This window comes from Colobus angolensis, unplaced genomic scaffold (genome assembly GCF_000951035.1).
Source record: "Colobus angolensis palliatus isolate OR3802 unplaced genomic scaffold, Cang.pa_1.0 Scaffold174, whole genome shotgun sequence".
Lineage (NCBI taxonomy): Eukaryota > Metazoa > Chordata > Mammalia > Primates > Cercopithecidae > Colobus > Colobus angolensis.
In genome coordinates this window covers 6,089,785-6,100,841 of record NW_012114866.1, presented here as the reverse complement: position 1 = coordinate 6,100,841, position 11,057 = coordinate 6,089,785, and the positions used below count along the sequence as shown (strand labels likewise).

General features: G+C 37.1%; 1 protein-coding gene across 8 annotated transcripts in view; it reads right to left on the bottom strand.

Moving 5' to 3' along the window:
- The window catches only part of DLG2 (discs, large homolog 2 (Drosophila)), a 2,293,993-nt gene that overhangs the window by 675,103 nt on the left and 1,607,833 nt on the right, over positions 1-11,057 (bottom strand). For all 8 annotated transcript variants that reach the window (XM_011938528.1, XM_011938530.1, XM_011938531.1 and 5 more), the window contains one exon: positions 5,824-5,948. In XM_011938528.1, the coding sequence (XP_011793918.1) occupies positions 5,824-5,948 (125 nt within the window). The remainder of the gene's footprint in view (positions 1-5,823; positions 5,949-11,057) is intronic.

Sequence of the window (11,057 nt, the reverse complement as noted above, 5' to 3'; positions counted from 1 at the left end):
AAGAAAGAAAGAAAGAAAGAAAGAAAGAAAGAAAGAAAGAAAGAAAGAAAGAAAGAAAGAAAGAAAGAAAGAGAAAATTACCACAAACTTATCAACTTGAAACTGTATCTGTTTATTAGCTCATCATTGGTGTATGTTGTAAGTCTAGCACAGTGTGGCCAGAATCTCTGCTTAAGTTCTCACAAGGCTGTATCAAGATGTCAGCTGAGTTGCATTCTCATCTTAAGGTTCAGGGTCTTCTTCCGAGCTCAAGTGGTTGTGTCAGAATTCAGTTCCTTGAGATTGTGGAACTGAGGTCCCTGCTTCATTGCTGGCTGTCAGCCTGGGAGTCTCTCTCTGCTCCTAGAGGCCATTCCTATTCTTTCTCTCACTGCCTCCTTCAATTTCAAGTCAGCAACAATGTGTCAAGTACATCACAGATCTCAAATCTCTTTAACTTCTGCCACCAGCCTGAGAAAAGTCTCCAATTTTAAGGGTTCATGTAATTAGACCAGGCTCACATGTATACTCTCCCTATTTTAAGGTAAATTATACCATATAAAAATCATAGGAGTGACATCTCATTATAGTCACAGGTTCTATGGATTATGGAATAGAATCTTGGGGAGTGGCAGTTTTATTTTTATTTTTTATTTATTTTGAGATGGGGTCTCACTCTGTTGCCCAGGCTGGAGTAAAGTGGTGCAATCTCAGCTTACTGCAACCTCCACCTCCCTAACTCAAGCCATTCTCCTGCCTCAGCCTCCTGAGTAGCTGGGATTAGATGCCCGCCACAACACCCCGCTAATTTTTGTATTTTTAGTAGAGACGGGGTTTTACCATGTAAAACCAGGCTGGGCTTGAACTCTTGATCTTTAGTGATCCACCTGCCTCGGCCTCCCAAAGTGCTGGGATTACAGGCATGAGTTACTGTACCTGTCTAGGAGTGGCATTTAGAATGATGCTTACCACAGTGGGTCTTTTAAGTGTTGTTGTTGTTGTTGTTGTTTTTCTGCATTATAGCTTATAAAATAAAAACACGGACACTGGAGTCAAACTGCTTACATTCAAATTCTGGCTCCAATATTTACTAATAGTACAAACTTAGGGAAGTTGCTTAACCTCTCAGTTCCTCAATTTTCTTATCTGAAAAATGAGTAATAAATAATAGTATGAGTTTTATTGAGTCATTTAACACTTTAAATGACCTAATGTGCCAGAAAATGACTTGGCACATTGTAAGCACTATGTTGGTCTTTATTAATATTATTATTATTATTGATCTGATTATTACATATCCACTAATTTAGAGTTCAGATTACTACTCTCCTTGGAGCAAACCCATCACCTTATTTCTCTGGAGCTTAGCTTCTCTCTAAATGTTAGTGTTATTTAACTGTCAAAAATATAATTTATATCTTAGTCTGTTGGGCTATTATATAATATCATAAACTAAATGGCCTATAAACCAAGGCACTGGCAGATTTGATGTTTAGTGAGGGCCCTTTTCCTGGTTCATAGATAACACCTTCTAGATAGTCCTCACATAAAGGAAGAGGCAAGGAAGCTTTTATGAGGGCACTAATATAAGTCAGGATCTCTCTTACAAAGACATGCATGAGTACTCCACCTTCTGAACCTAATCATCTCTCAAAGGCCCCACCTCCTGATATCATTACATTGGGGATCAGCTTTCAACAGATGAATTTTGGGAGGATACAAATATTCAGGCCATAGCAATGTATAATGCAAAGGTACATTTTAAAGAAATTTAAGTGTCTCTAACTCAAAGGAAACACCAAAGGATTTGTTTACAAAAAGAAAACTATGTTTAATTTATAGGGATTTTTTTTTTTTTAAGCAAAGGAAACAGCAGGTTGAGCGGCTTACATTATGAACTTGAGAACAGGAGTATAGAACCGTTTTTTGCATCATACCTATTTTTTTTAATGGTCTTTAATTCCATGTTATGACTAAGAGAAAAAAAGCATGTGAAAAGACAGGGACAGGAAACTTAGGGAAGAACACAGAGGGTGAAAGGAGACTGCAGAAGGAAAGGTAGAAGGTATAATAGGAAAGAGGACAGAGAAGAAAAGAAAGAAACAGAGGCAAGAGGAGAGGAAAAACTGCTTAGAGACAGACAGGGAAGGTAAGGAGAAAGGGGAAAACGGTGGTGAAATTTATTGAGCACCAATTATGTGCCTGCCATTGCTAAGGAGTTCGGTTATCCCACCTCAGAACATCTCAGTGAAGTAGGTATTATTGTCACCACTTTACAAATAAGAAAACAGCTATTAAGTGAGTTTAACTTGTCCAAGGTCAATTGTGTTCTATACAGAAGTTAGAACCCACATCTTTCCAGAGCTAATTACAATGTCCTTCTTCCATGTCCTTAAGGACTAATGGTGAGATAAAACATACTCCTCACGGCTTGTTGGTCCAGCCTCAGTGTTCCTGTCACACTGAGAAAAAAATAGAGGCTTAGTTCAGGCTTTGGTGTTACTGTCTCTTAGCACTACCTAAGAATCTTAATTATTTGAGTCAGGACATTCAGATTGTAGTTAAATAGGATGCCCAAATGATTTATGCTTCAGCATAAGTCACTTGTCTGAGCTGCAGAATCCCCCTCTATAAAATATATGCCTTGGACTAGACCACCTACCAAATACTGAAAATCTATACTTATTAGCTGTCTGTACATAGGCAAAGGCTGTAATGTGAATTGGGGAGAAGGTGAATTTTGTTGGTCTAGTTAGAAGCACTGTACAAAATTGTGCAGGTTGTTTGCTGTACAACCTTAGTAGGCAGTATTCATACACATAGTCACAGGTCATGGCCCTGGCTCCAGGAAGCCAAAATAAGGACCAATGGGTAGAGGCCAAAAAAAAAGGGAAATTGTGGCTCAATAGAAAAATAACAAACTCTGTTATATTCAGAATTACCTCTTAACATTGTGAAAACTTTACCTTTGGGAGTTTTTAGGCAGAGACCACATGATGTAGGAATTCTACCAACACATGAGAGAGTACCTAAGTCACATTCAGAACTGGATTTTTAATGTGATCAAAGCTAGCTGGGTGACCTTAAAATCATTAAGCCTTAATTTTCTGAGTCCTTATTATTATGGCCACAATAATAGTACCTACCTATATGGCTACTGAAGTAGGAGATTGTGTGTGTGTGTGTACGTGTGTGTGTCTACATCTGACATCTCTGTATCTATCTTAGCACAGTGTCCCGCACATGATAAAATCTCAAGAAATGTCAGCTTTCATTATCATCATTCTCTTTACAACCATGAAAGAATGAAGTTTCTAGCACAGCAGAACTTTGCTTTACCTCTGTAGGCATGGGGCTGCCACCAAGTCTGCAGGCAAAGAATGCTGGCACTTTCAGAGATATCACTTTTCATTCTTAATTGTAGAGCAAACATATAACATAAAATCTATTTCACGCTTAAAGCCAGAATTTGGTTAAAGGGTGGAGGTTTTCCCCTTCTTGTTGTTAAACAGAGTGGTTAAAAATTATGATTATGGCCCGCCATAATCATAATTTAGAGATAATTTCTGAATTATCCTCTAACAAGTCTATTTCTAAACTTTAAAAATGGAGCTTCTTTAGGGTCCAGTGTTAGCAAACAGAATCCCCACCATGACTCATAGAATTACACAGCATCTTTTTCAAACCTTTCACTCTAGTGGGGATATGTCCTCATTCAGAAATTAATTTAGTTAATTCAGCTTAAAAATTCGATTGTTAAAAAGCTTATTTCCTGTGGGAGTATCTTTTTTGTTGACAAAAGATGCACATGTGCCTGAAAAAAAAAATGCGATTCTCTTCCTCAAGCTGTAAACATGCAGCTGTCAAAAGTAATCACTACATCAAAAAACTGGGTAAGGAATAAAAGTATTTTTGGTTGATTCATAAGAAAAACAGCAAAGTAGCTTATATGCTTAATGAAAAAACAGACTGAGGAAGTGCTATGAAGCTTACATTTCTGCTCCATAAGTCACAGTCCTCAATGTGGCTCCATGCAAGCTAAAGTCATTCTTACCAACAGGACTTCACTTGCGTTATTTAATAAGACTCTGTCCTTGATTAAATTTGAGTCAGGCTTCTCTGGGTCCTACTCTCAATTAGGCCTTGACTTTAGGCTTTTTATTTGGTCTCATTAGCCCAGTTTTAGCAAGAATACTGCTGAGTCAGTTTATCAAAAATTTCTCTCCCTTGGTATCCAATCAAATTCCTTATCCCATACCCTTGATAATTTATCAGCTTGGCCTGCCTCCAACAAGAATCCTGCCAAGTCCCTTTAGCCAGAATTCCCCTTACCCTTGACGTTTTCTCTCAGTAATTTTCCATGCACTAACTGCCACCTCCACGCCACAGCTCTTTGGCTATACATCTTCGCTTGTGCTTTTTGTATTCAGAGTTAAGAGCAATCTCCCTCCCCTACTGCAAAATCTCCATTGCAGTGATTCCTCTTGAATAAACTCTTCCTTATAGTCATTAACAAGCGTCATAAATATTTTGTATTTAATATATCTTTCCTATCTTACCTCCCACGTTAATTTTCACTTCTTCCTCTTCTACACTTTATTTATTTACTTATTCAAAAATTCATTTCTTCAGCAAGAGTTTATTGCGCCACTTATATATATATATAACTGCTTGGCCTGATGGGATTTACAACTTAGTAGGGATGCTAAAATGACATTAGGGCATGTTATTCTTCCTGAAAAATCTCTCCTAATTTTTCCAATCTATAGTGCCTTTTAGCTAAGGTTTTGATCTCATAGCATTTTATGTTATTTACCCCATGAGGGTAACTCTTATTTCCCACAATTAAGTTCCTTAAAGAAAGTAGCCCAGCTCAAGCAGCTACTACTCTCTATCACTGAGAAGTACTTGGCTACACTCCCTCCACCAACCTAAACTCACCATGTGTCTTTTTTGTTTTTTTTGGCTTTTTGAGACATGGTCTCACTCTGTCACCCAGCTGGGAGTGCAGTGATATGATCTCAGTTCACTGGGATCAAGTTCAAGCCATTCTCCCACCTCAGCCTCCAGAGTAGCTGGGATTACAGGTACCCACCACCAGGCCCAGCGGCTTTTTGTATTTTTAATAGAGATGGGGTTTTGCCATGCTGGCCAGACTGGTCTCGAACTCCTGACCTCAAGTGATCCATCTGTCTTGGCCTCCCAAAGTACTGGGATTATAGGCATGAGCCACTGAGTCAGGCCACCCTGTGCTCTTCATCCAAATCAAGCTGGTTTCCCTTTTTTTTTTCTGAGGGACAACTTGTTCTGTTCTCTGTGTTCCCACTCAGATTTGTAGGGTTAGTGAAATCTTAATTATCATTCAAGACTCAGAGAAAATCTTCCCAGGGAATGTTTCTTTCAGACTCAATTTTTCCCTCTCTAAATGCCTAGAGAAAGTCCTATAAACGGTTGCTGAATCTGAGAATACATACAATATCTATAACAGTGCTTTACTTGCTAATGTTACTTACATTGTATCATTTTGATAATTATATTATTTGCCCATTCGTTCATATTTATGTTCTTTCCAACTGAAGGCCTCATCCAAACAAAAGATTTATCTTCATCCCCTCCTCACAGTGCCCGGCCCAGTGTTCAGTGTGGTAGCCACCAACAAACACAAATCAAATACTATTGAAATTCAATCAGTAGCAAGAGATCTGCAGTCATTTCAGAAAGCTTGCCTTAAAAACCTTTCAAGTACAGAACTTTTGTAGAATTATTATTCTTCAAAGGTACAAACGTGTCTCATTAATGCAGCAGATTTACTTTCAAAATCATTCTAATGTTTCAGATCTTTACCTGAGTCTGCCATCCTCTGCTGCAGCACCTCCTGGTATAATCTTCGTAATAAATATGCCAGGGTCATCTCCAATGTGGGGATTATCTGTCCCCCCAGCAATACTGAATCCCAGGCCAGAATTCCCCTATAGAAACAAAAAGCAGATATTAAATGATGTGTTTGTCACCTAAAACCTAGTTCCTCTTGCACTCTGCATTATCATGTTACTACTCAAATGGAAATCAGATGACAACAGTCTTGTATGCTAAACCATAAAGTGCATGGTTAGCAGTAAAAGGAAGGTCAGGAAAAACACTCAGGTTTATTCCTGCACTGTAAGAATGCAAGAGGCATTATATTTTTGCTTTTAAAAATTGCTTCCTTTATGCAGCAATTAAAATCACATTTATGAAACAGGAAATAAAAACTTACAAATTGTGTAATATGAAAAAATATAAAGAATCATTAGAGTGTCAATTGTAAAAATTATACATTCATATGAAAAAGGAAGAAAAAAGTTACATGAAAGAATTTGATTTAATAGAAGAGTGAACTTGGGTGTTTCATTTTCTTATTTCTGGTATTGTTGTTCTAATACCACTTCTCTGTCAAATAAATGTGTTTCTAAGTAACAGAAAACTTCCACTTCAGAAGACAGGGCCCTCTTCTAGAGTCATAATGCACGGGAGATACTTTTGAACAATAAACAGACTTTAATTTGCAATAACAATAGAAAAGACATGCAATAGTGTAGCAGCATGTAAATCTGAGTAGTTTGTATCCTAATAAAGCCTTTACACTTACTCCTGTAGATTATAGTAACTGATATCCTGTGTGTGTGTGTGTGTGTATATGTATATACAAATACATATATACATATATCTCTTTATCTCTTTCTAAAGATATATATATAAGGATATGTATATGGATAGATATATATAAGGATATATATGATATATATAAATCTAAAGGATATATATATCTAAAGGATATATATATGTATATCTTTCTAAAATTTGTATGTAAGGCATAATTAAAAGTCCCCCCAAATCCACAAACCATATTATTTATTTCTTATTTCTAAAGTCTCCTTTAATCCCCATCTCCCATCTCCAGAGCTACATGTTTTCATAGTTGTGTTGTAATTTTTTCCAAATCACATTATATTTTAAGCCCTTTCTGTATAGCTAGGCAGTCTTTATAATTATTCATCTTAAATGGCTAGTCATGTTTCATCAAGGTCACATATCACTTATTTAACCAGTCCCTTATCACTGGATATTAAATTTCCCTACATATTCTTACAACAAATATAGCTTACTAAATTTATGATCACTTGATTAATTTCCACTCTGGGGTAAAAAGAGATGAGGACTACAAATTCAGTAGTTATTTCAGAGAAATTAATCAGGGCACTTGATTAGTCAGAAAGGTTCAATGTCAAGATAAGATCAGCTATAACTTGAAAGCTATACCACTGCAAACGTCAAGGTAAAGTTTAGCAATTTTTTTGACTGAATTAATAAAACTGAGTTCCAGAAGGTTGTTTTTGCAATTGTATATTTCTTACATATGTTGAAAGGGTGAAATGAATAATTCAGCTATGGCAACTAAAATCCCATGTCTTTATACTTCTGATGTCTTCTCTAATTCTGTTTGCTCTTTGACAAAGTCTAGTGTTCACTGAACAGAGTTATTACTTATTAGCAGTCATATAATCATGAATTTATTTAAAAGTTATTAAACACCACCTCTGTACCTGGCACTAGAGTAAGCCCTGGAGCTACAGGAGTAAATATGTCAGTTTTTAAGGTACAGGAAGGGGAAATGCAGAGTGTAGGAGTGGGTAAGAGAACCAAACACAGTGACTTGGTGACATAGAGAAGAACATTTTGACATAGGAGGAAGAACTTGTGTAAAAGCCCTTAGGTGAGAAAGGGTATGCCACACCAAGGAACAGACAATAAAGTTGGAACAAAGAAAGCAAGAAGAATTGGATAGATGTACCTTAATTATGAAATTTACAAGAGCAGAGTATACGAGAAACCATTTTGGATTTTAAATACTTACTGACACCAAATGACTGTGTTAGTATTGGTTGAGCATTTCCTATGCAACTGACTCTAAATTAAGACTGCAGAGGTTAAGGCCAGATGGTTTCTGCCTTCATGGATATTCAAAGCATAGCAAAAAAAGCAATGATACTGTGGCATCCAGTGATCAGTATATTTCACGTACTGTATAACCTCAACTGCACTGTCAAGTACGTAGCCATGGAGATAGTGTTTAGGGGACTTAATGAGGCAGTTCTCTAAGATTCAGAGGTTTGGGAAAGAAAAAATGGGAGGATGAGTATTTTCAATGTAATTTGGGTCAAGCCCTAAGTACATCAACTAGAGTGTATTGGTCTCACTATAGTTAGCATCTTGGGGATAATAATTTCTTGATTAAGGAGAGTAGGGAAGGAGACAAGCAGGGATTGGGTGATACCCAAACACTTTCTCCTGATACTGTCAACGTGTTTGGAGAGGGTACTCAAAACTTTGTCATGTGAGAAATATATTTGTGATCTAACTCTTAACCTTGTCAACTTTATTTCCAGCTTCACACTTTACCCCCCAGGAATACTGAGGTGAACTGCAGGTTCTTTACTGCACAGACTTCACTATAATTCATCTCTTGGTGTTTGTGTATGCTGTTTTCTCTATCAGAAACTTCACATCTCCTCCTTGACTAGTTCATTTCTTCTCATTTTTGAAGATGTGGCTCAGATGGTGTCTGCTCAAGTTAATACTAAATTATCATCCAACTCTTCCTTAGATAGATCACATTTCTGTATTTTTGTAGGTTTTTATGCTTACTTATGTTATGCATTGTGCTATTTTTGTAGTTGTCTGTTTCTGAGTCTATCTTTCCTCTAAGCTGGGCTTGTAGAAGGCAGGAACTGCGTAGTATTCATCTTTGTTTTTTTGGAGCCTTGTCTAGCACATAGTATTGACAATAAATACTTGATGAAGGAATTAACAGAAAAACAAGCCTACTGAGAATGTTTGTGCCCTAACGGGAAGACTCAAAAAGGACACAATAGAAATCTGCAATGTGTTAAGGAATATAATATGGAAGTAGAAGCCATTTGCTCTATGTCATCACAAAAATAAAAAAGCAGAAAGCTCAGGCATTCAAACTGTGGTACAGCTAAAGGCTGACTGATACAATAGAACTGTTCAGATTGGAGATGCACTACTCTGTAAGGGATAGAGAGTCCTTCACTCAAGAGGTACTTGGCTAGTCACTGGGCATGAGGGACCCAGGTATTTATTGAAAGGTTAAACTGTATGATTTTAAAGAACTCTCTTGGGACTCTGGCTAGATATAGGAAATCTGCTTTTGCCAAAAGAGAAAAGGAGATGTTTTAGGGACATTTAGTGTGGGAAATATATCACTGTTAAATTCTCGAAACTCTGTGAATCAATATATCTTTGAAATAATAGCTTTGGCAGCAACCTAGAAACATTTAACCACTGTTTTTCTTTTGAATTGACTACAATATGGAGGAAACTGTGGCTCTGGCATTTTCTAATATACATTCCCCTGTCCCCAAACCCACTCTGAGGAAAATAATGAATATATTTAGGAAACTCACAATGGAAACTAGGTAGGTAGAGACAGAATATAACTTGCACTATGGTTCTCGTCCCAAAGCATCCCTGAAAGCTTTTGTGATTCAATTAAAACTAGTCTATCAGCTGGGTCTGGCCCAGTCATCATGGTTCTTTACAAGAGATTCCTCTTAATTCAGCTAAGGAAATGATTTAAAGAGCTTTCACCTCCCTTTATTGTTCTCTTCCAGCCTTCTCTTTTAAGTCTTTAGTACCAGCCAGCAGCATTTAGCTGAGAGAGGGACAGATGCAAAACTGTCAGTGAAATTGCGGCCTGCTGCTCTCTATGGCTGAATCACTTCAATCCCCTGACAATTGTCCCAGAGCCTGCCAGCTGCAGGGACAGATCTCAGCTCCTCTCTTCTCTGAGTAGCAATCTCTCCATGTGAATAGGCAGACCCCTGGTTGACACTCTTAGATGCTGAAAATTGTGACTAATTAACCGAGTGTTGATCTCTGATGCAGTCAATGGAAACTTCGAGGTGCCACGCTGGTAAGGGCAGACCCTGTAAAGGGTTCTGGGTGGGCTGCTGTGTCCTTGCAGTTGGGCAGATTCCATGACAGATGAATGTCACTGACATGGACCATTCTTTCTCCTAATTGTTCACATTTGCTGACTCTTCTCCATGTGCACAAACCCATTTTCTAGCCAAATGACACTTCTTGTTTCATGTACTGCACACCGTCTCTTCTCAGAGAGAGAATCCACAAAATGGAAAGACATTTTACAAATACGATAAATACAATGTCTCTAGGAAAGTCCTACTTTTATTAAAAGTTTATTTCCCAAATAAAAATTACTCTCAAAATGGGATTATATATAATAAAAAAGAGGAAAATAAGTAGTAATATTATAATCACATTCATTTATATAAAATGTTCTACTGACAAGGAATTTTTTTGATTTTTAGAATTTTTCTACTTTAAAATACTGTTTGACCTGATCATTCGAATCTAGGATTTTATCTTAAAGAAATAATCAGAGAAACATGAAAAGATTTGTGTTCAAGGCTTGCTGTATTATTTTTCTAATGTTAAAAAAACACAACTGAAAACTGACTTCTATATAATGAAGAAATGGTTAAAATATTGTGGTACATTTATCTGAATGTGGGGATAGTTTGGAGTCATTAAAATTGTAGTGCTTTTGAATAATAAAGACATGGAATTAGCCCAGGTGCCCATCAATGGTGGACTAAAAGACAATATGATACATATATACCGTGGAATACTACACAGCCATAAAAAAGAATAAAATCGTATCCTTTGCAGCAATATGGATGCAGCTGGAGGCCATTATCCTAAGTAATGCAGAAACAGAAAACCAAACACTGCATATTCTCACTTATAAATGGGAGCTAAACATCGGGTACACATGAACATAAAGATGGGTACTATAGATCCTGAGAAAAGAGGGAAAAAAGAGGGAAGGGGAAAAAGGTTAAAAAACTACCTATCTGGACTTCCATTCATAATTGCTTCAAAGAGAATAAAATACCTAGGAATCCAACTTATAAGGGATGTAAAGGACCTCTTCAAGGAGAACTACAAACCACTGCTCAGTGAAATCAAAGAGGACACAAGCAAATGGAAGA